Source organism: Symsagittifera roscoffensis, chromosome 1 (genome assembly GCF_963678635.1).
Source record: "Symsagittifera roscoffensis chromosome 1, txSymRosc1.1, whole genome shotgun sequence".
Lineage (NCBI taxonomy): Eukaryota > Metazoa > Xenacoelomorpha > Acoela > Convolutidae > Symsagittifera > Symsagittifera roscoffensis.
The window spans coordinates 54,515,236-54,540,994 of NC_087062.1; the positions used below are offsets into that span (position 1 = coordinate 54,515,236).

The following is a 25,759-nucleotide window of genomic DNA, read 5'->3' on the forward strand; positions in this document are numbered from 1 at the left end:
CGTTTACTCTGATACTTTTGACCTTCTGATTACGCAACCTCAAACCTGGCTTTCATGTTCTCAAGCAAAGGATGGATGCAAATGCAAAACAACAGCGAAGCAGTTGGATCTCCTTGCTGAAACCCTTCTTCGGACTTGATAAAATCAGAGCCGTACAACAAGTAGCTTGACCTGGCGTAACAAGTTATAGCAAACGGCGGCAATAGTTCTGGTAGTTTTTGGGGACAGTTTCTAGAATAACATCAGGGCGAACTGTGCTGAATGCATTTTTAAAATCGATTTTGAGAAAAACTTCGTCATCTTCCGCTGTCTTCAGAAAAATTCTAGCTGCATGTGCCGCTGCTTCTGCTCCATTGCGGACACCAACACCAACTTGAAGCGGACTCAGCATTAATGACCATAATTGAAATGAAACAGTATTGCCTACACATGAAGATTTTTTTAACTGGCAAATAAAGTGTTATGTTTCAGATAAATAATTTGCTAACTTCCAGACAATGGGATTCCTAAGTTGCTGCTGTGAATGCTTCACAGACGTGAGTTGAACTGAAATCTGACTTACAAAATTACTGAATTCTTTTTATTTCGGAGATACATTTAGGGCCATATTGATCGGGCTACATTCAAAAGGGCGACAAAACGATCCTGCACAGATGTCCTGTTCTTGATTCTACTCGTTCTTTTTATGGCTGGCACGGTAAAAATGTTAAAGCATGAGTCAATGATTTTTTTTTCACAACAACAGCTTAACCATGTAGATTTAAATCATTTGAAATATAGATTACTCAGAAATTTGAAACAAACAGATCAAAGATGTCAAATGAAATGTGGTTTTAGGTAGTTATCGGCCTGATTTCACATAAACAAGGCGATTGGAGACGCCTGGTGTATGGTTTTGATGATTACGGAAATATATGCGGTGTGGAAAATGAGAAAATAGCCGGTGCCCCACTTTCCGGACAAGATATGACGAAACGACCGTTAGAATCTTTAACTTTCCTTATTGATTAATTGAGGATATTCAGTTGTAGTCAGGGCTGGGCAATAAGTTATTGAATAAACATTTCATTGCAATAGAGAAAACAATCATTGATACTTGATTTCGGTAAGTAATATTGCATTGGCACTTGCCAATTCTTTGCAATACCTGGTGGTTCAGAAAGTACAAGTGTGGAAGAAATTTTTGTTCAAATTTGGAAGTTTGGAAGAAATTTTTGGAAAAAGCAGAAGTGAAAGATCAATGGATATGCCAGTGAGGAAAAAAATTACAAGAGAAAGGAGATGGATAGTCAAACCTTTACATTCATCTCAAAGGTCACCACGGCATCAAAGACAAAGATGCGCCGCTTAGTAGTAGATGCGGAAGAAATAGAAACTGTCGGTAAAGATGACTTTTGCCACTGCTGCGTAACAAAAACAGAAAGGGTCCAGATGTTTCTTGGGTCCCTGGTAAGAGCAAAGAAAATTATTGGCGAGACTTCCTCCAGAGGTTCAGTCACCGCACGGATTCAAGCAAAATCTGGAAAGTGGTTCGCTCCATAAACGGAGCGAATTCTGTGACAGGAAACCGCCCAATCATTTTATTAATGGCACAAAAGTTTTTACAGCCAGAGACATTTTCAAACGCTTTTAATATCTAAAATACACATTTAAGAAAACATCAATCAAACAAGGAGAAGAGAGAAGTTAACGAAATTTTTTATAATTTAGCCAAGAAAATCAAGTTAAATTCTATCTAATAGATACGACAACAGTCATCAAGTCCGCTAAACCCTCCAGAGGGCTAGGTCATGACTGTTCCAGTATCATATTTAGGGCAAATTACAATTTAGTTTCTTTCTCATGCTTTTGGTCTCTCCCTAGCTTATAATGTAATTCCCGAAGTCTAGAAAAAGGCTAGTTGTTCCTCTACCCAAACCCAATAAACATTTTAAATCATCAGAATCTTATAGTCTGGTAGCGATTCTCAATCCAGTGTTTACACTTATGAAGCAGCCCTGCTGCATCTCAAACTCGCCGCTCATCTATCAAAAGCCCCCCTTCCAACACGGTTTGAGACCTTTCCACACAATTACTGCAGCCCAGTCTACAAACGATTTTTTGTAGCAGTTGGTTTTAACCAAAAGAGACCCACAAAACGAATATTACTTGCCACTCTTGACTTGTCGAAAACCTTCGATATGATATGCCACCGCACTCCAGTCAAACCACTGGTTAGCTTTAGCTTACCTGAAGAGATTGTCAGATGGCTCTCAAATTACCTTAGCGGGCGCCAAGCCTGGACTCCACTCTGAAATAAGTTATCGGCAACTAGGATCGCCCGTATAGGGATCCTCAAGGCTCAGTACTTTCCTTTTTTTTCACATGAGGCTCCTCTAAGGCATCCCGAAGTATCGTCAAGGCGTCCGGTAGTTGAAAAATTACTTAAACGAGCTCCATGAGTTTTTTACGAACCGAAACCTAGTGCTTTCTTCCTCGAAATGGTTAGTCAGCTAGTTCAGCTCCCACAACAAAGAGCTCAACTCTAAGCCAAATGTCTCAATGAACTCTTAGGTTCACCCGGTCGAAAAAAGACCCAAGTGTATTCCGACCCGTCCCTCATCTTTGCGGAGCATTGTAAACAAACTGCCATAAAAACCGCGCGCAGTGTATCGATCTTGAGGGATCTCTCCGGGACGAGCTGGGGACAATCCAAAGAAACATTGCTTGTAACGTTCAAATCTTTGATCTGGCCAATGCTCGATTTCTTCTGCCCAATTTGGTCCTACGCTGCAAGCAGTACCTCCCTGAACAAACTACAGGTCGTCCAAACTGCAGCTCTTCGTACTGTGAGAGCGTGCACAAAGATGAGCTCCATTGATCTCTGACACTGAATGCTAACTAATATCCGTGCAACTGCGCCATAGATTTCTATCCACCCAATTTTTTTTCTGAATTTGTTTCAATTATATCCCCTTCATTTCTATCTCAGGTTCCCTTGCCCTCCCAGACCAATCAAACCTAACTTTAAGTCAATTTTTAAAGTTAAACTCGACCAAATAATCTCTAATAGAAGCGTTTTTACCACTTATAACGATAACACTGGCCGAAGCAACTTCATTTTATTAATTTCAAACGACTTTCAAAATGAATTCAAGCCACGTAACAAATGCAATCAGTGACGCTCCCACCCTGAAAGTTCTTCCGGTTACTACCCATTTTTAATACCTATCTTATTAGAATAGAACCCAATGTCCCCCCAAACTCCCCTCTGTCCGTGTCCGCCTACTACCCTCCACCTGTTTAACTGCCTCATAAACCCGACTGAATTGACCCCAATAGACCTGTGGCTACGGCCGGCTGAAGTAGCGATGTTCCTTAGACTCGTCCCAAGCTCGCATGACGCGCCCTCTGTGGGCAACTAACAACATCAAAAACGGAAAATCTTGAAAGTTCGAAGTGTATCAGCTGCGAGTTTCTTCAGCTTAGGGCGAACGTTATTTAAAGATTTTTCAGTGCTGCGGGATATGTTTTAGTTTGATGTCCAGGAAATTTGATCAATTTAGATTTTTTCCTTCTTAAAATTATTGCAATAATTGGGTCCAATTATTGGTTGTAGCTTCGAATGTTGAATTATTGCATTAGCAATTCAATATAAGGTCAATTAATTGCAATGAATTTTTGCGCAGCCCTGATTGTAGTATTGGATTGTAATCAATATTTTGTTTTTAACAGGAGCGTGTTCTTCATGCTCTTCAAAAACGAATTTACCGGCTATGATTTGGGCTACACTGCACGGTGTGTAGAGGAGTGTCCTGATGAGGATCTGACGGTTGTGGATAATATAGATGAGATGGTGGAGAAGAGTGACTTGTATTGTCAGTACAACCTCACAGTTGACGACGACGCGGAATATATGAAACAAATGGATCTACATAGGTGTCCTGGTTTAATCTACAAAAGGTACTTGAACCACAAGAGTTAATTGAGATGATTCCTGTATGTTTTAATATCTGTAAGTTTTTCTGATGCGCATAGCCATGGTTGATATGTTATTTAAAAGCATCATTTCAGTCATACCATTCTTCGCCGATGCATTCCAGACGTAAAGGATGCGCTCTCAGTGGTGGTAACGCATTTTGAGAAGATGACTTGGCTTGAATACGCTTTTGCAGACGTTGTGAACTCCTGGAAGCAGATTACTGGCATGTGTTTGTTGTCAATTGGTTAGTTAAATCATTTCTTTCAACTACAGCGTTTAAATGATGTATTATTAGCGTATTTGAATTTTTGTCGAAATTTTTATGACAGTTTCGCATTTCGACTTTTTTGTTACAATTTTTCGCGGCCTCGTCTTATTTTCGGGCTGTCTGTCTGCCTTGTTATATTTGTTGTTTGTGGTAAAAATGCTCTGTTTAAAATGTTTTTCGACTCTTAGGTAAACTACTGATCAAGCTCCTGCTCGAAGATTTGCTGTTGTCGTGTTAGGTATTCCTATTAAAACGTGACATACAAAAATTTTGGTGCGTCTAGTTTTTTAATGACTTTTGTTTTTTTTCGACTTTTTATATCTTTTTTTTGTGTGCAACTTGTGTCTTTTGGACAATCTGCAGATTTATGGAATTTTCTGTGTTAGTTCGCGAAGCCTGTGTTAAATTTAAGATGAATGGAGTCATAACTAAAAATTCATAGCTTCATCAGATCTCAGCGTTATATCTCAGTATTGAATGGATAACCGCAGCTTTGTTTCAGTGATCGCTGCTCTGATGACACTGTTCGTGCGGTTCCTGGCGAGATTCCTGATCTACGTGTCCACAGTGCTGTTCATTGTGGGCGCTATTCTGTCGATTGCGGCTGTGTGGTATGTGTTTGTGATGGAGTACAAGAAGTTGCAGGCGATTCCGGAGGACGACAGACTGAGCAGCATGGAGAACCAAGTGGACTACTTCCTCTATCTCGCAATCGCAGTCTCTATTGTCATGGTCAGTTATTCAATATCCATGAACGTAGTGAAACGCCTATTTAGGTTGTTTGCTTTTTTCTTTGGTTTTACTGTAAAAATTCAATTTTGTTAACGCTCCTTTTTTGATTTTTCGCGGTTTGAATTTTGATTTTTAAATTCAATTCAAGTCGCGCTACGCTCTACAATGACATAAGTGCAAATGGCGCTGAAGAACGTGAATGACTTTTAGTGGCAAAAATGGACTTTATTTTTAAGACTCGATGAACGTAGTTCAGACTCTTATTTAGGTCGTGATGATTTTTTTCAGGAAAAGTCTTAAAATTTGTTCAGGCTCAAATTTACTTTATCGCGGTTTGAGTTTTGATTGTTTTTTGTTTCAAGTATTTTCTTGGAAATGGCGAAATATTTTAACGGTCATTCCAAATTTTAATGGTTTCTGTTGTTGTGCTGAATCATCATTGGTATATTTTTCAAGGCGATCGTTCTTCTTATCTTGGTGGTGATGTTCCCTCGGATGAAGGTGGTGGTGAAGTTGTTCGAGGAGGCATCCAGGGTAGTGCAGGCCATACCCTTCATCCTCTTCACCCCCGTGCTCACCTTCATAGTTCTCTCCCTCTTCTTTGCCTACTGGCTGTTCGTCACTGTGTTCGTCGCCACTGCAGGTTACCATTTTAAGTTAAATTAGAAGATTGTTATTTCCCAAAAATCAAACGCGAGATCAATCTCTGAACGCTCAAAAAAGACGTGAATGTCAAGAAAATCGGAAAGGTTGCCTTTGAATTTAATGCGAATCATCTCAAACTTTATACATTTGCTAATCAACTACTTCCGCAAAGCTTATAAAACAATGATCTAATGTCTGTAAATGTTGATAGTGTTTATGAAAAAGTGTTTTTCTATATTGTGTGTCTTGCTGTTTAGAGAAGACAACGATTGAGGCGCACCTGTTTGTGCGGTATGAGCCGGCGGAGGCGTATGTGAGATACTTCTGGTGGTACATGCTCGTCGCCCTCATCTGGGGCATGGAGTTCATCCTCGCTGCTCACCAGTTCGTCATTGCATTCGCTACTGCTAAGGTAGCCCCTGATTTAATTTACATAGAAATCATAACTTATCAGGGCCGACAAGAAACAAACATGTTTTTAACTTAATATCTTTTCTAGATTTTTAATTTCACCTAGTTTTTTTTGTATATTTTTTTGTAGTTTCGGGTGGAAATTAGATAAACAAAAATATCAGAAAATACGTGTGAAAGTATTTTTAAAAAGTTATTAAACGTTTTGTTTCAATATCAAAAAATGTGTCTTGCAACATTTTTTTTGCTAAAACATTCTAAATATTTTGGTTCAACAATAAAAACAGTTTCCTGCCAACCTTGATATTCATACAATCGAAGTTGAAAGGAGTATATTATAACCAAAAGGCACGAACAGTAAAATGAGCGAAGGTTTACTGAAAAAAATATTGACTTTAGTTTGAGGTTTGTAGTTGCGAAATGCTTAATTTTTGGGATCCCATTCAGTTCGTCATAAACCGCTTCAACTTTTGGCTAGTTAAGAGGAGTTGATACTTATAAATTGCCACCATGAGTTAGGTGTAAAAGATTGACTCCGAACTACCATTTAATCAAGGCTTCTGATATCAATTCCAAATTGTTTAATTAAAGCGATGATAAGGTTAAGTGACACAACGCTTAAACCGGTTGAACCAGAAATGCCTTCATGATTTCTATTGGATTTTACTATTGGCACCGTCTTCGTGACGATGAATACAATGGTTTTTTTTTATTGCAGTGGTACAACTTCGAGGACAAGAGCAATCTGTCGTGTCCTATCATCAAGGGCATCGTGTGTCTGATGAAGAACCACATGGGCTCTATTGCATTGGGCTCCTTCATCATCACCCTCGTCAAGATACCCAGAATGATCCTCATGTACATCGACAAGAAGTGAGTAGTCAGCTGCCACACATTGTACCTGCTAATGATGTATAATTTTATATAACCTTTATTACACATGCGCAGTGTTGTCTAATACTGCTTTGCAATTTTTGTTCCATCTACGTCTTAATTTTGATTTTTCGCGGTTTGACTTGTGATTTCTTTTCAAGTTCAGTTCATTTTTTGTTAAAAGGAAGGCGGTTTCTACTATGGAACAGTAAAAGTGTAAAGGTCACGGTAAACATGAGCGACTTCTAACTTCGAAAATGGAATTTAATCATCAGTTTCCTAGCAAATTACAATGTTAACATATTGATCCAGTTTTCTCAAACTGGGTTAATTTCATGAAAAAATTATGAACTATTACACAACGAAGCGTAGTTTATTATTATGAAGAATTTTTTCTCACCTAGATTGCAAATACAAGTGCTCATTCGGTGGGACTTTTGGTATATTTCAATTTAATCATTTTCAAACTTATTGAAGCATAAACATTTTCATGGCATATGTTGCTGCTTTGTTTTTGGCTATTGTTGGGTCCTGTTCGAAAAAAAACATGTATTATGACAATGTATGGGATTTGTTGTTTTTCGTTTTTTTGCCAAGCTTTTGAAAATTTTGTGCCAAGCACTTTTCGCAGAAATTTCAATTTTTCTAAAAAACGACTTCACTGATTTTCAAAAAAAAGGTGCCATTGGAAAAACCGGCTGCTCGTCTATGTGCTTGCTCGTTTGGCTAGTCTCTTTTCATTTTATCTCACGTTCTACGGTCTTCAAAAGTTTCAGTAGGGGATTTTTGGCCTATTTGCTTACACTTGCGAAGCGAAGTGTTTCTAGTACGAACTTTCTTTTTTTTTTCAAACCAAATCGCAAATATTGCTGCGACTTTTGTTACGACTTAAAGCAACAAAATTGCAAATATTAAATGCACAAGTTTGAGATGACGGTTGCAATCAGAAGAACAAACCATGGAACTCCCTTTCTGAAACGGCGATTCCGTAAATTCGGTAGAAAAAAAAGAATGGCCTTAAACAAGCCCGTTTTTTGACACTTTAGTAGTTAATTTTAATTTTTTTTACTGTTCTCAAAAACTACCCGTCTAAATCGTAGATTGAGGGTTTAACCGAAAGCAAAATCAGTTTCGCGAATTTTAGCTGCGCAAGCTGCTTTGCTATGCGTTTTGAAAAACAAAATTGGTCATAGAAAATGTTAAAAACTAACCTGCTGATTCTGAGGTTGCTACTTCATAAAACAAACATGGTGCTTCGATTTTGATTTCGTAGTCTGTAATACTATGGGCTTCTGATATATTTCTTTTTAATTATAACTGTTTTAGAAATTTTGTCACTCTTCTCGAAAACTACTGGCTGAATCTATATGTTTAAATGCGAGTGACAGCGATCTCCCATGTTTAAGCATAATAAATTTGCATGTTTAACCTAAATTTTCCTTGTCAAATCCAAGATATTGGGTTCAATCGATAGCTCACTTTTTGGTTTCTCCTTTGCATAAGCTGATTACGCCCTAATTTTTGTAGAAAAAAAGTATGGGTCACAAAATGTCTAAATTTTAGCCGGTTTTTCGAAACTTTGATTTTTCTTGGAGACTTTTCTTCTAAATCTGAGAAAAAAGTTTTGGGCTTAAAAAGTCCTGTGAGATAATGGGTTCAATCTGAGATAATGGGTTCAAGTGAAAGAACAAAGGCTTTGAATTTTCACTGCCTTATTTTTGTAGTAGTTTTGCACTAAGAAGTGACATTTTGTTTTTGGCTCAACTGGCGTCTTTCAACCTTTTTGTCTGCTCAGTTACTGCTTTGCAAATGGTTTCCCTAAAATTTCTTTGTCAAATCCAAGATAGAGGGTTGAATCGATAGATCACGTTTTAGTTTCTCCTTTTCATAAGATGATTACGCCCTAATTTTTGTAGAAAAAGAGTATGGGCTCAGAAAATGTCCAAGTTTTAGCCGGTTTTTCGAACCTTTGAATTTTCTTGGAGACTTTTCTTCTAAATCTGAGAAAAAAGTTTTGGGCTTAAAAAGTCCTGTGAGATAATGGGTTCAATCTGAGATAATGGGTTCAAGTGAAAGAACAAAGGCTTTGAATTTTCTCTGCCTTATTTTTGTAGTAGTTTTGCAGTAAAAAGTGACAGTTTGTTTTTGGCTCAATTGGCGTCTACCCACCTATTATCCGCTCAGTTACCGCTTTTAAAATGATTATGACTGCTTATTTAACGACGGTTTTTGTGTTTCTTGAGATTTTTTTGAAAATGTTGTCTATTTGATGAATGTATGAATTGCAACATGACCTTTTTGCTGTAAATATTGTTTAACAGAATCACTGATTTTTCTGATGGCTTGATTTATTACACATGTGCAGCGTAGTGTCATATTACAAAATGCATGGTTCTTTCCCTTCCAAGTCGCTATAAAAATAACTAATCTATTTGTTCGCATTTTTTGCAGCAATCATATATCTGGTTTACCTTTGATGATAGCATAATATCTTTTTATCAGTTTATTGATGGCTAGAGTTTGAATATTGTTAAGTACCCGGGCGTGTGACTCGTTGGAACTAAGGAGGTCAAGGTTGCGAATTCGAACTAGAATTGTTCGTTTTGAAATTATTTTTTCTAGAAAAAAGTTGGTGTGTGTGTATTTTCTTATTTTTTGTCGGCCTAGTCGCCACAGCATGAATTTTCTAGTAGGTATAAGCAATTGCGGCTCCTTAAAATTTCGAAATTTTTGAAAAATTTGGCTGTCAATTTTTCACATCTGAAAACCACTGGCATATATTTTTGCGTCGCAAGTGATGCTAAACTCCGCTTCGCCTCTGTTATAAATAACTTCTTTGACTATTAGCTTTTGATTCATTTTTGTCTATTAGGTTGCAATACTGTTTGTTGTATCGCAATTGTTCCGAAGCTCCACTTCGACACTAAATAACTATTGAAAGGAAGTTAATGCAGGATTTTTTTTCTGCGAGAATAATAATAAATTTTACTAATAAAAGTTTGATTTGACTAATAAGAGAATAATAAAAGTTTGAATTACTAGCATCCATCTTGGTTTAGACTCAAGGGGACAGAGAATGCGGCGGCCAAGGCGGTTCTGAAGTGCATGCAGTGTTTTCTCTGGTGTCTGGAGAAGGTGCTCAAGTTCCTGAACAAGAACGCCTACATCGTCATCGCCCTCACCGGGAAGTCATTCTGCCCTTCCGCACAACAGGCCAGTCTCATCTCAAATACATACCACTCTACTAGTTTGGAAAGCAAATAAATGCCTATGTTATAGAAATGCATCGCTCAATTTTCAGTTTTGGAAAATATCTACTTTTGGCCTCTTTTCTTCTCAGTCTCAGTCCTGTTTTTCTACACAGTTTTAATGCAGTTATTTTTGGCTGATACTGCTCAAAGATCCAGCTTAAGAAGTGAAATAAACATCAAATGAATGTTTTTTTTTTAATTGACGCAAGATTTTGAAAAGGTCGGCTGAAATGAGGTAAGGTAGTAAGCTTTCTACAGCAGCTTTTCGAGCTGGATCTTTTTAAAGGCTTGATCTTTTGATTAGGTACTTTGTTTGAAGGTTTACTAGGCAGGTGCTGTTAAATTTGTTTATGTAATAATACTTAATTGTCTTTCATTGTTTCGGGTCTTCAACGACGTCATATATTATTTTTGACTACAACTAATCCATTGCTCCATTTTTTTTTGTCGGAAACTAAGGTTGATACTGGAGGCGCCGAGATTGTTTCATTCCCACGAGTGACTTGTCTTTGTGCATTGCTCTAATTTTGTGGTATAAATCTCATTTTAGTTATGCACGTTCTCTTCAAGTAAGACTTGGTCAAAAAATAAAATAGCTTATTTTTTTAATTTAAACGTTGACTCAACTAATACATTCAAAAACATACGTTTAATACTTAGCAACACCAGCATTATTCTAGCTGTAGCTTGAGCTCACAGGATTATTACGAAGATAGGCCATCGGTTATCGATTGCGGTTAATAAGTTAGTTATTGTCGTCGAATTTGAGTGTTGTATCAATTGAAAATGCCGGGATCAGTTTCTGTTGCGACGAAGAAACGTGAGGCACATCAGAAAGCGGAGGTGCTGTGTAAAGAGACTAGTCTGACTAGCCACGAATGCGAGTTGCTGATCAAATTCATGCAGACAAATTGCAAGCCAGGCACGGACAGGTTGGATAAAATGAAGCTGAGAGATATCTTGATCGAGCACTTTGAGTTCACCGATTCGATCTTGATGGACCAGGTGTTCAAGACGTTCGACACTGACTCGGACGGGTTTCTGACTATAGATGAGTGGGTGAAGGGGATGAGTGTTTTTCTGAGGGGAAGTACTGCAGATCAGTCGCAGTTCTGCTTCAAGACATACGATATGAAACTGGAGGGATCACTCACAAGGTGTGTATTAGCTGTAATTACATTATCACTGGTGTTTGAAATCTTCCTTTTTCCGAGCGGTTGATTAAGTTGTGCTCATTATTTAAAGGTGAGTTGTTGGGGCTAACTTTAAACCAACTAAAAATATATATTTTCCTCAAAACATTATTTCAACGTAGATTATGGCTTTTTTCTGACCTTCAACTTGCTTGAGTTTCCTTAGCAATTGTGACTACAGTAAGCATCTTGAAAAAATTTCACCAAAATGCTTTTTTGTTTACTGCAAAGTGTTTTTCCAGGGACGTGATGTTTACACTGCTGAAGAGTTGTCTGGCGGATAGGGGAGCTCAGGAGTTGGGTGAGGATGACCCGGAGGAGGGTGTGAAAGACCTAATCGAAACAGTTCTCAAGAAAATGGACATTGACAAAGTGAGTATTGCACTATTATACAGCACTGATAAAATTTTTAAAATTATTACTTTTTCCTTTTAATTTTACATTAGCGAAATTTTTTGCGATGTTGAGTTAAAAAGGCTTCATTATACCTATACTCGTTTGATCCAAGGATGTGCGTATCCTCTATTTTTATATATACAATTTTTACTCTAGCAATCAGCGTAGTGTATTAATCGAACCTTCTTTTTTGTTAAGCGAACTCGCGAATAAAAGTGTTCACCTTTTTGGTGGCTCTTTTGCTTTAATCATGATCTAGCATGGGAATTTTCATAGCATCTGTTCTCTGCTTTACTTGTGGCTAGTGTTTGTGAGTTATTAAGCGTTCGTGGCTGAGGTGTTAGTGCGTGAGATGCATAATATTTAGGTCGCAGATCGAATCCGTAGCCTATCCGATTTCTTAGTAATTCGAGGCTTGTTTCTACTTTTTCATTCCACTCAATAGAGCTGCTTTCTGCCGTCTTTGCGAATTGAAGCTTCACCTCTGTGTAGAACAACTTTTTGAAATTTTTTGTCGTGTTATCTTTTTCTTTCTAGTCACGGGAAAGCAGTGAACACAGCCGTCCTAAGTTTTATCGCTTGCCTTAATCAAATTAGTTCGAAATATATTTTTTATCTGAGTGCAAAAAACTCCGGTTTTTTCTTGTTTTCCTCAAGTTTCTTTTGTTTAGCTTGAGGTTGTCAAGTTATCTTCAAAGAAAATTGAATGTTATAGAGAATAGCTGGATCGTGCTTAAACTATTTCGAAGTGGAAAATATTATCTAATTTGCAGTTTTTTTTCCTGTGAATATAAAATATTATGTATTTTTTGCAATATGAATCATTTTTGCGCATGCGAATTAAATTTCGAACCAAAGCAGCAAATAAAACCGCTGTTTCTGGTGGTAAGTTAGAATCAGGAGGCTGCTTTGGCAGTATAATGCCATGTGCTATGGCATTTCATTTGTAACGAGATAACACTTGTAATGATTCATCGATTTGATTCATCGACTTTTTGATTCATCGATTGCAGCAAAAAAAGCTATTTGTTTTTTTTTTCGACCGTACAATTATAAGATTTTTTCAAAAGTTTTTTCGCGAAACTGTTTATTTTTCGCGAAATTTTTGAAAAGCATAAAATATGCAAAACTTGGCTTTTCTCTTTCCAATTTATTGCATGCAAATTTAGTGTGGTTGACTTTAGGTTATTACATTCCAAATTAATACATGCAAAGTTTTTTTTGTAGTTTCCAAGCTCATGATTATTTTGCGGATTTAGCTCTTGTGTTTGAGAAGCTGAAGCTTCGCCTTTGTGTGAAATATATTGCAATATGAAATATATTGCAATTCTGAGGCTCAATTTTACCATTTTGTCTGTGTTTGCTAAGTGCAGATTGTCCTCTATTTTTATGGCGTTTAGTTCGTTTTTTTTTAGTTCTGATACATGACTGCTCGTATCAAGGCAAAGTCCTGAATGTTCCGATTTTAGTTTAATATTTATGGAGTGATTTGAATTAGAATAATTGATGAAATTTTCGAAATTAACAATGTCATTTCTTTCTTACTTGTTTTTATGGCGTTTAGTTTGCTGCTTTAGTTCTAATAGAAGTTTGCTCGTCTCAGGGCAAAGCCCTGAATGTTCCTACTGTATTTTAATTTCGATGGAATCATCTCACACGCTTTGTAAAGTACGAAGTGATATATTTCGCATCTAGCAAAGTATTAAATAGACAATAGAGCATGCCTCAATCCAATTTGAAACTATTTCTTAGATGGATTCGCTTACCCGTTTATCTTTTCTCATGCTTTGGTAATACGTTAAATGTTCCGCGTTAATTATCCAAAATAGGTTATCTTTAAACCCTAATTTAACGAAAAATGATCACTGGTGAATTATTTTTTTTTAAATTGAGCTCAGGACAACAATGCTTTTCGAGTGATATAAAAAAAATTGTCAAAATTTGCTTATTGAAAAGTCGAAGTTTGTCGGGAGAACAAAACCATGAGCAAATATTCCGTCATTTTCTTCGAAAAATGGCGAAACAATACGATCAAAATTTTTCCATTTTAAGCCATTTACGTATATAAACTATATATTACTATATATAAGGCTAATATAAGCCCTTTACTGTCACTTTTTTGCAGGATACGAAAGTTGGCTTTGACGACTACAAATCCTCTTGTGAGAAGGAGAGATTGCTGCTAGAGTTCCTGGGAAAAGTACTGCCAGAAAACAGACAAGTGAACAATTTCTTCAACTATCTCGAACATTGCAGGTTCTACGAATGAAGCAACAATAAAGAAGACCAATGAAGCAATACTGTCTTCATTAAATACACTCATTTTTCGATAGAGCAGTTTAGTCGTTGAAATTGATCCTCATTGCAGAAATTATTTCTCTGACTAATGTGCTGTCATTTGTAAACTATAGTATGTAAATTTTGATTCAAACGTGGGGCAAAGTTAGAACAATAGAATGATCAGTTCGAACTGGTTAAATTCTCGGTCAATATGTAGAGGACTGTCAGTTAGAAGTTGATTTAACTTTCCCGACAGCAATTGCAGTTCAACTTTTACAGTTAGGTTTAGGAAATGGATAAGTAGGTCATCAATTGGCAGCTTCTCTCTGAAACGGCTATATCGACTGCCAATAATTATACTGGTAATCTTACCAACACTACTGCTATTAAAGGCAGTTTAATCTATTTGCTCGTGTCCATGTACTTTGAACAGAAAATAATGCTTATAAATCAAAGCAGCGTGTCTAAACCTGTCATGTTAAGGCTACATGTCTTTCAAAACATTTGAAATTAGAGATCGTGTTTTCATGCGTTCTGTTTGTAAAAATTTAAAATGGTCAAATTGACTATGCTATGAAAGATTGACATATGCTCCAAAATTCGCAAGAAAAATCACTGTCACTTTCACCATGTTAAATTGAAGAGCCAAAAAAAATCAAATTTACATGCGTAGAAAACTGATGACTTTTATACTGTGTGCTTTTCCAATTCTATGCCCCAACCCCAATCTCGTGCTTTCATTCCTAAATTCAAATATGAGTCTGATACGAATGACACTGCAATTAAAATCATTGTCTGTCGTGAAATATTGTGTTTTAAGGCGCACAGAAAATTCGGCCAAAGACAATTCAGCCAATTTGAAATTCAGACAATTCAGCCAGAAATATACAGGCATTGGAATTGGAGTTATTTCTTGGTTTAAGGTCGCAACACCTCTGTTGGCAAGCTCGCAACACGTTGGCGCGACTGCGGCGGTCACCATTATTGGTTGAATTGTCTTAGGCTGAATTCTCTGCATACTTTGAATTGAATTTCAAATCGGCTGAATTGTCTCGACGCGGTGTTTTAAATGAAAGAGCGCCTTGAGCCCAGCTGGTTTTTGAATGTAAAAGGTGAATTGGTGAGAACACCGTGATTGATTTTGAATTTAAAAAATAGGTTTCGTTTTCACGAAGATCACAAAATTCACCAAACTAATTGTATTTCGGGCTCTTTTAGTTTCCTATCCAACCCAATTTATGGTGTGATGAGTAGTTTTCTGAGGTTAATTATGAATTTGTAGTTTTCTCGCGTGTGTTTACGAAGTGCTGCTTCGCCTCTGTGTTTAGTAAGATTCATACTCATATAAAGGTCTTGGTGATTTTTTTTCAGGAAAAAGTCATTAAATTTGTTTCACGTTGAATTTTGATTTTTAGCGATTTAACGTCGGAGTTTTTTAATATTCAGTCCATTTCCTTGGTTGAAAGGAATAAAAATCCACAACTGAACAGCAAAAATGTAAAAGCCGCGAAATTAAAGTCGAATTTAATTTTTAGATATCCAAGCGGAATAGAAACTTCCTCTATTCATCCAGTTTTCTCACACTGAGTTGATTTTATCAAACTGTCAGTCATAAGTTGTTCTTGAAATTCAAACAGCTTCAAATCATTAATTGCTTTAGAAATTCAAAGAGCTTTAAAGTCATATATTTTTTACTATGAAATTCGAAAGCTGAATTTTTTTAAAAATCAGTCAGTTTTTTCTGTTTCTTGGCATTCATTGACTCTTTTCCAACTGCCTGTTAGCTATGTTCTTTGCTTTTTTCACTTTTGGAATCTTTGAGAGCTAGTTTTTGCCGTTTGTGCTTGTGTTTGTGAAAACGTTGCATCGCCTCTGTGTCAAATTTGAAATGGAAAATCGATTTCATCAGATACATGTCGGATAGTTCATTGTGGTTTGTGGCTCATGTCACCCCAAGCACTGCTACAGATTTTGTAAAATACATTGAAATTGGCTAAAACTGCAAATCACAAACGAGAGTTAAACATCAATGTTGTTACACTTTACACTTTAACAAGTGTTAATGAACTTAGTGAAGATACTTTTTTAAAAGTTCTTCTTAACTTATTTACTAAAAAGAAATCACGTTCCGCTTCCGCTCTATATTCCGTTGATATATTTTTTTCGAATGTTTTACGCTGTCAGTGGATTGTCTCTAACTGTCAGTTGGGAATAGCATGCTACTAGCGGAAAAAATTAAGACTCTTCATGTCGCTTTGCTATGTGTTTAATTTTTGTTCTGACTTTCGAAGAAAACGGAATATTTATGCTCGGTGTGTTTTTTTTAATCAGTCAATTTTCGGTGGTCGAAATAGTTTTAAACGAAATTTTTAAGGCCCATTTAAGATATCGATTTTTTAAGCCTATTGATGATATCGAAAGATATTTGACAATTTGGCCATGCTCTGGACTAATTTATGCGTTTTCGAAGATTTTCTTCATTGCTGAAAGCGTAACGCGAGTTATTTACACGTGGCGAATTTTCCCGCACAACAAAATTGTTCCAAATTAAACTGAGACAAGGTAATTAGTCGTATTAGTTTCGTATCACTCAAATTTTTACTCTGGACCTTTGATAATGACTAAAGTATATAGTTTCTGAATATTTTCTTTTCCGAAAAATCTTTCGATATGGGTTAAGGGACAGTCGGAACATTCATGGCTTTTTATTGATATACGAGCAGTCTTGTTTAAGTTGATTCATTCATGTAACTTAAGAAATTAGTTTCGAAAGTGTATTTTCTTCAGAGTTCCTAGCGAATAAAAAAATTACGCACAGACCCAGTTTTCTCTAATTCGTCTATTTTTATGGTTAATTTTTTTTTGAATTTGGTAAGAAAAAAGTACCAAGCACAAAATAATTTTCAATTTGAAATAGCTTTGAATTGATGTTATTTTCTTTTAATCACTTGAGACTCAAGGAACGTAGTGAAGACTCTTATAATGGTGATTTTTTTTCAGGAAAACTTGTTCCCTCTCCAATTTCATTTCAAGTATTTAAAGGAAGGTAAACTCCACTATCGAACAGCAAATTATAAAGGTCACAAACATATGATCAGCGTCTAGTTTCGAAAATATATTTTAATTTTCAGATTTTCCAGCAGATTTTCCGGCTCGGTTTAGTTTTTTAATTTTTTTTTCGATTTTTTTGTTTGTTCGGTTTATGCTCAATCGGCTTAGTGGCATTGTGTTGCATCCTTGGTTGAGCGGAAAATTATCCTATGAATTTGATTATTTTTAGTGTTATTTTGTATTTTTTTGAAAGTGTATTAGTTTTTTTGAATTTTTTTTTTATTCAACGGGTATCAACTCAATAATTGTTCGTTTTATTCCGCTGTTTCTTTGCAAATGGAACTTTGAATTTTCTTATTTGTCATGTTTTTTTAAAAAAGGAGTCTTTTTTCAAGACAAAGATACAAAATAATGAAAATTTTGGTAGATCTAACTTTTCTCGATAAGTTGGTAGATCTAACTTTTCTCGATATTCAAAACTCTTTTATCTCGACTTCGCGGATTTTGTCCGAGTTTCTATTTGCTAGTTTGTCATGCTATCTTTCTGTTATATCGCAAGCGGTGCGAAGCTCTTCTATGTTTGGTGTTCAGTTTTTTTTCTGTTTCCTTGCGTCCATTGACTCTCTTTACACGAGCCTAGCGTAGTGTAATAGTACGATGCAGTTTTTTTTCCTAACCTTAGTAGCAAATTTGGTGGCACTTTTCAAACGGTTGGCTCTATTAGCAGTTTACTGCCAAGTGCTTTGACTTTTGATTAGTAATAGGCTAACAGAGTTAATGGTTTTTCAATTCTTCAATTGAACGAAAAAAGCTATTTGTTCCATACAACAGTATAATAATTTAAATCCTTTATCAGAAAGCTTACAACTTGATTTACTTGGCGAGGTTTTTGAAATGCAAAATTTATTCGCATTTTGGTTTAATACATGCTAATTTATTACATGCAACGTTAGTGTGGTTGTCTTTAGTTTATTACATTCCAAATTATTGCATGCAGAGTTTTTGTGCATTTTAAAGCTCCTGAATGTTTGCCGCTTTCTCGCTCGTGTTTGCAGAGCTGCAGATTCGCCTCTGTATCCAACTCTAAGTTGGTTATGTTTTCGGCTCGTCGACACTTCCAGATTTCTGTTGGAAAAAATTGTTTTCAGCAGCCCTATCGTTTGTAAATTGTCATGCTAAATAAATCTAAAAGCAACAAATATCCATCGAAGGTTGTTAAATGAGTAAAACTGCAAATCAATTGACCTTTCTTTTTTCCCTTTTATCCGTTAGCAATTGACCATATTTAATCATTGTTTCACAGTGACCAGCCCTTTGATTTTCTTACTGCCCAAAAAAGATGGGCTCTTAGCTTTTAACAACGGCTAGTGTGACAAATGATTACATAAGCATACAAGAGATTCATAATTACCCTTGCGATAAGCAAAGTTATTGCAATCTGGCACTAGAGTTTTTTCCCGTAAATAACAGGACTCATCTCTAGTGGTGGCTTGTTTCATAATTTATTCAATTTTTTATTCGTTCGCGGCCCACAGCCTGGTGGTAACGAATATGCCTGGGACGCAAAGGTCTTGGATTGGAATCTGACCAGGAAATTTTTTCAAACTGGAAATTTTCTGTTTTAAATATAGATGTAGTCCAATTGTTTGTCTGCTTATGTTTTGTCGGCTTAGTTTCCACATCTTGAAATCTTTTTTTTGCTGCGCGTATTTTTAATGTTGCTTTTACTGCTTGATTTTTTCCTGCTATTTGAAACTTTACTTGCCTTGACTTCGAATTTCCTTTTTTTGCTTAAAATTTTTTTTCAGTTTAAATTATTTCGATCTATTGTTTAACGATTTAGTGACCGAATTTAGCGTCGTTTCAAAGGAAAAACATATTTAACGCTCCCTTGAGCACCTTTTATATTGGTTGTATTTTTACCGCTCGGTTTGTTGAATTTTTTTTCGGCTTGATAGGTTTCGGCTTGTTTATAGCGGCTTTTTTGCTTCATTAGATGCTCAAAAAAAATTTTGTCTGCCTGTATGTGCTTCGAGGGAAAGGGGATTGTAAACATTTTCAATTAGTTTTGAATTTATTTAAAAATTTGGCTGGAAGAGTTTTCGCTGTAGTGTTTTCAACTTTGTCGCCGCCTGGTTAATTTTGTTCCGATGCTGATTTTGCGTTCTATTTTTTCGCCATGTTCTTTCACAACTATCTTCATTCATTTTAATAGACCTAGTTGTATCGCAAGTGGCGCTAAGCTCAGCTTCGCCTCTGTGTGTATAGATAGTTTCGAAACATTTTCCTTCGACCAAAACAGTCTCACGCGAGGATATTTTTCAATACCGTCAAATTACTATAATTTTCCTGAAATTTTCAGAGTTTCAGAATTCAAAAAATTCAGCAGAAAGGAAAGTACTAGTTTAATTGTTTGGTCCCTCAAAAAAACGGTGGTCCCTAAAAAAAACGAGGTACAGTATGCGGCTAATTCTAACAGTAAGCATTTTTATTTCTCTATATTAATGTCACAACGGGCTTCGTTAGCCTGGCGGGTACGAATTTGGTTTCCAACCCCAAGGTGTAGGTTTAAATTCCGTGCTGGCTGTCCTTTGTAGAAAATGGGCGAGACCAGTCATCTAAACTAGTTTTGTCACGGGACCAAACAAGTAAACTAGTACCGAACAAAAAAGATGATATATGCGACTCAAAGAGAAGGAAAGAGTTGACTCATAATCTCACTTGATTTCAGCTACCAATCTTTGCAAAAAGCCAATCTAATTAAAATGAAATTAGCAAGTTTTTAATTACGAGTAGTTACTTTTGTTGTCGCTTGTGAATTTTCGATCTCAGAAAATAACGGCTCTTGTTCTCCATCAGCATCACCCCCCCCCCCCCCACATAACTCCCAAACCCCTATATCAAAACTTCAAAAGGTAAAGCCAAAGTAACGATTGTCGGCTATTACAAACGTCAATTAGTGGAGTTGAACCGCTCGAATGTTGGTCTTATCCCTGGCTGGAAGTATGTTGACTAATTTCTAATGAATATTGTTTTAGGCAGTGGTGATTCTGGTTAGCAATGCGTTGCGGGTGGCTGCCCTGAATACTATCGGCACCTTCGTCATCTTCCTGTGCAAGGCAGGAGTGTCTGCCATCGTGGCCGCCATAGGACTCATCTGGTTCAAGGTCAGTCACTAATTCTATCGTGACTAGTGAAGCAGATGTGAGCTTAGGATGTTTAGAATCGATGTTTAAAATCAATAATGCTAACTTCTAATTGAAAGCAAGTAGCTTTAATTACGTCCTCAGACATTTGGACAAATTTGTATTCACGCTACAGTGCTGATTTAAATTAACCGGACAAAAGCGTTAAACTTGAATTTAAAACGCGTTTTTCTCAAATTGGGTTGAGTTTAGGTGAAAGCTTATGAAGACAAAACTTGCTTAAAATTTTAGCAGAATTAATATGGCGTAATTTGTTTTGCGAAATTCGGGCCCAAAATTTTACTCCAAAAATGGGTCATTTTGGCTTTTTTAGTTAATAGAAAATTACGTCAAAAGTACCCAGTCGATCACAGACATAATTATATCAAAGTGAGCCCCTTACGTAGTCCAACAAACTTTCAGAAGGCTATATTCTCCAAAAAAAAATCGCAAACCGTTTAAAAATTGTTTTTAAATAAAAAGTTGGTATTTTATATAGTAATAACGACCTTTTTTGTCTATCAAACAAAAATAAATAAACTTATACAATGGTTTGGACAAGATACCCTTCTTACAGTTTGTTGGGCTACGTATTGTGCTCACTTTGATATTATTATGTCTGTGATCGACTGGGTTCTTTTGGCGTAATTTTCTATCAACTAAGAAAAGCCAAAATGACCCATTTTTGGGGTAAAATTTTGGGCCCGAATTTCGAAAAACAATTACACCATATTAATTCTGCTAAAATTTTAAGCAATTTTTGTCTTCATAAGCTTTCACCTAAACTCAACCCAATTTGAGAAAATGCGTTCACCTAAACTCAACCCAATTTGAGAAAATTTTAAGCTTAGCTCGTTTTGTCCGGTTAATTTAAATCAGCACTGTATGATTTATTGAGACAATTTCAGTTTGAGAAGTGAGTTCAATCTAGGGGAGGGTTCTCATGCTTGAAGGACCGAATGCTTGAAAAGTTTCAACCAATCAAAATCGCTAAGCGTTCCTATTGGCTAAATGCCTTTCTCAGAAAATCGAAGTCAATATTAACAGAAAATGTTTCAAATCAATGGAAAATAATCAAAAATATTACAAATTGCGAGTTACAACCGCAATACTATTCAGATAAACATCATAATTTATGAGTTCGGGTTCATAAGAATTTTTTGAGTCTTGAAAACTCACCTGCTTATTATCTAATCGGTCAGTATTAACGCTAATGGCCTCGATTTATTCTCTTACTTGGAGATTTTCACGATTTACTTTGAGAATTTGAATACTCAATTCTGATTGGCTGAAAGTAAGCTAAAATAAATTTCAAGCATTCGGTCCTTCATGCATGAGGGACGCCACCTTCAATCTAGAGTAGCGCAAATACGGGGGCTTTTCTTATGCGCGAAGGACCGAATGTGCGAAAAAAAATTGTAGGCCACGGACCGAAGACAAAATTAGCCGAAAGTCAATTTAAAAAAAAAACAATTGCCATTCAGTTGAAATGAATTAAATGAAGCAATATTTTGCTTCTTTCATCAAGAAACCCTTGAAATGTAAAATTTGTCCCAATTTTGCGGCGGTCAATGACAATTTGAAGATTTTGTATATTTCTGCCGTTTTTATATTCGGCCAACATCAATACTCCAGTCCCTGGAAATGTTTACTTTCTTTCCAAATTTAGATTACTGAAATCTGATTGGCTGATTTTTATTTTCGCGCATTCTGTCCTTCGCGCATGAGGGATTCCACCGGCAAATACTGGTCTATTCGTGACGAATATAAGCGCAGCAAAGCAAGCGTTCGTTTCTTGACAATGCCGTGTGTATTTTATTTTCTACAATTTCTGCTTTAACCGTTAATTCGTTTGAGTATCTCCGACTGAATTGTCTCAATTTTTTTAGGCCGAAATGTCCCATCTCAATTTCAGATTGGCTGAAAAGTCATCGTTCGAAATGTAGCGTTATCTCTATTTTTCCAAACTTTTTGTTCAAAACTCAATATTTGCATCGCTTTTCAAGATAGTTTTTCCTTTTTTCAAGAATGTTTTTAGTTTTTCTGTGTTCACCGCTCACCTCTTCTTGATTTTCAAAAAAATTTGTCATCGTTCATCGAAATATCAATTCAGTTTCAGATACAGCACGTTACCCATAAATGACAGCTTTATACTTGATATTAAGATTTTAAAACCCCTTGGCAGACAAGGGTTTTGTAAACATATGTACATTTTTTTATTTTTATACTTAGTGCCTGCAATCGGTGTTAATTTGCTTGAAATGTTAAAAGGTTGTGGCGCATCTCGAAGGCCTTAGTAGATATAGCGCCTAAAAGTATAATACCTAAAGCTCAAATAAACGCTCACATTGCCTGACGCAAGTTTTAGATAGGCATGAAAAATGCTTCTTGTTATATAGGATGGTCGGAGAGTTGCCTTTTCTAACTTTGTATGAATAGTTTAGTGTGTTGTTCGTTTCAGAATAGCGAAGCTATTTGCTCGTTCGCCCAATCCAACGCACCCTCCACCACCGGCTTTTTCTGTGTACGTCTGTCTTCTTCTCATTCTTCTATCTCCTCTTGTATCGTGAATTGCGTTGAATTAAAATGCTCCATCATCACTCACCTGTTAATGTTTTATTGTAATTTGAATAACTTGTTAGTAGTTTTCCCTGTCTATCTGTGCTTTTACTAAATTACACCTGGAACTATACGTGTAATGTGTTCATCCGATGTGCCAGTTTTCTTATCAACGAGTTCCATCTAGAAATCAATGGGTTAAAGGATCTAGTTCATTATTTCACATTGAACTTTCGCCTTGTTACATGTTGTAATGAGGAGGGAAGTCTGCTATAGCAATTATGAAATGCTAAAGTTGAGTAATTGTGATAGCACTTTTATACAATAACTGTTAACCAAATGGTGTCTGTCTGTTTAGTTTAGTTGTTTCATTTAACTGTCCATGTAACTAACCCAGTCCAAATTCATTTTTGCCTAACTGCTTAGTGTATCTGAAGTATCTCGAGTGTTGTTTCAGGAAGACGAGGAGCTCAACTACTACTTCGTGCCTGCAGTTTGTGCAGCCATCTTCGCATACTTTGCCGCATCCTGTTTCTTCGGAGTTTTCGACGTAAGTTGTTCCTCATATCAACATTTCCTTGCACAAACAATTCTTTTTCAACTGATTTTGACGAATCGTTCACATTTCGAGGCCTATCATGAACTGTGCTCGGTTCGTTTTTTCTGCTGGAGTGGAAAAGTTTCGCGGTTTGGAAAACATTGAACAAGAATGGTCGGCTAGTGCGGTTACTGTGCAAGTAGCACAGATTGTTCCGACCACAATACTTGAAGTAAAGGAACGTTTAAAAATCAGAAAGTTTTCCGGAAACATCGTTTTAAATTTTTGTTCAATTTCATTTGTTTCCATTTTCGTGCTATTTTTGTTTAGTCAGGGTGGCTGAATTAGGCGAAACACTGCAAGAAGGAGAGGCTATAATAGCTAAAACAAAATTTATGCTGTAGTGAAATCAAATTGTGAGACATGCCTTTCATAGTGTCATTTGTAATTTTGTGTCATTTTATCTGAAAAACGTAAATGACCAATTTTTCTCGACGTTGAGACCCCTTTTTATGTTTTTTTTTTGAATCCGAATGGCGGCCAATATGGCTTCAGTATAATATAGCACATTTGACACCATACGAGGTTTGAGGAAAACACAATTGCGAGTTCCTTCCAGTCACTTTCTGTGTAAAATCTTCTGTGAAATCTTCTGGGGTCTTAACTCTGTTTCTCTTGTTTCGATCATTGTCAGAATGAGACAATGTCAAGTTCTGCGTGTGCATGTGGGGCACTAAAACAACTCAGATGAACAGAACTCAATAAAATATCATTGAAAGTGTTCTTAAAAGTTTAAAAACGTGAACGATTTTAAAAGTTTAAAAACGTTTTAGGTTCAAAAGTGGATTTCAAAATTCAAGAATATCTGTGAAATAAAAAAATCTATTTTTCAATTTTTTGAAAAAAAAGTGTTGACATAAAAAGATGATGCTTTTCCATTTGTCTGTTGGCTGTGTTTTAGCTTGTTCTGGACACTCTGTTGGTGTGTGTGAGTGAGGATTCTCATGAGAATGACGCAGTGGATGCTCCTCACGAGTGCAAGACACTCAAGGCCAAGCCGGAGTTCATGCGGGACCTGAAAGACGCCGGAGACCAATACGACACAGTGAAGAGCAGAAAGAAGAAAGAACCGAAGAGCTACAATGTGGAACTGCAGGGAGAGGGCGAGAAACAGGGTGGCGGAGGAGGAGGGGCGGAAAATGCAGATGTGAGTTTTCGATTTTACTCCAAGTTTATTCTAGTAGGCAATTGTCCAGTTGCGAAACAAACAATTGTTGCTTTGTTCACAATTTTTGCTTCTGGAATGTGATGTGTTACAATGCAATATAGCGTTACAGAGGGTTTCAATATTTACAAAGCAGTGTTTGAGCTGAAGCTTTTCGGCTTTTCTTGATTTGAAATCGGATGCGCAGCTTCATTGTTAAATTGTAGGCTATTTTTTAAATAATTTAAATGAGTGACATGTTTCAGGAAAACGTTTAACGGGAGTAACTGTTGAACAAAAACTGGAGTTTGCATGTCAGGATTGGTCATCGCTCAAATGATGCTTGAAACATTATACAGAAGTCAGAGTGAAACTGATTGAAAACTGTTTTCTATCATAAACAACTTTACCTCTAAACTTTGTACTGTTAGTGAAATCATCTAAATTTTATACCGAGTGTTGTATGTATTGGTCCGATCTAATCTGGTCAAAGATATCGTCACATCAAATCATCTGCTGCCTTCCTCAGAGGTTCCAAACTCCCCTCCTGATGTTTGCTTAAAGTCCAATATGTTGCTTTTGCATCCCAATTATTTTGATATTCATTAACCATAGGCATTATAGTACTTGTCATTTTGAATGAATTATATTTTCCCAGATTCGAAAAGACTTGACAATCTTAAAAAGATCAAATTGCAGAAAACTCATTCTTTTGCCAACAAAGCTCAGCATCAGCTCAGAATTTACGGCATGAACTGTTCTACGGCATGAATTTTTCTGCAAGTTATGAAAGAAACAATTTTTATTTTGCTTTGCAATTGAGCTGAAAGTATTTTATCTATTTTCCATGCACAAATTAAAATCTATCAAATAGTTATCAATCTAAACTGCCCGGGCATGCCCTAATCTATATGGCGTTTTTCGTTTGTAGTACAATTGAAAATTGATTTTTGAGAAGGGATTTGGCTGGGCTAACGTTTCAAGCCAGTGAAGTTCATTTTTAGCAATATTTGAAATTTTCTTGATGTTTTAATGCTAGATGATTGTTTTTCTATAATAGTTAATATAGATAGCATTATTGGGATTGCCAATAAGGGAGATGTGAATTTTTCTTGTGGATTTTGCAAGTGCTTTTTGCGTGTACATGTTTCATGTTAACTTAGTTTAATCAGAGTGTCCTTTATCAATGAATTCAAATTATTATCAAGCAAA

At 36.3% G+C, this 25,759-nt stretch overlaps 2 protein-coding genes across 3 annotated transcripts; both read left to right on the forward strand.

The window, feature by feature from the left end:
• The first annotated feature begins 453 nt into the window (after positions 1–453).
• Positions 454–25,759, forward strand: LOC134845780 (choline transporter-like protein 1). Of its 2 annotated transcripts, XM_063862864.1 has the most exons (15): positions 454–536; positions 602–697; positions 838–980; positions 3,715–3,942; positions 4,054–4,205; positions 4,732–4,961; positions 5,418–5,604; positions 5,864–6,018; positions 6,736–6,890; positions 9,950–10,107; positions 20,104–20,228; positions 22,708–22,770; positions 23,263–23,355; positions 24,305–24,550; positions 24,814–25,759. In XM_063862864.1, exons 1-15 carry the CDS (start codon positions 498–500, stop codon positions 24,823–24,825), a joined length of 2,082 nt encoding a protein of 693 aa, XP_063718934.1. In that variant the 5' UTR covers positions 454–497; the 3' UTR covers positions 24,826–25,759. The 2 variants fall into 2 exon arrangements, with proteins under 2 accessions (XP_063718934.1, XP_063718942.1); XM_063862872.1 differs by lacking the exon at positions 22,708–22,770.
• Positions 10,615–15,578, forward strand: LOC134845799 (calaxin-like). Its single transcript, XM_063862882.1, has 3 exons — positions 10,615–11,298; positions 11,577–11,706; positions 13,856–15,578. Exons 1-3 carry the CDS (start codon positions 10,928–10,930, stop codon positions 13,997–13,999), a joined length of 645 nt encoding a protein of 214 aa, XP_063718952.1. The 5' UTR covers positions 10,615–10,927; the 3' UTR covers positions 14,000–15,578.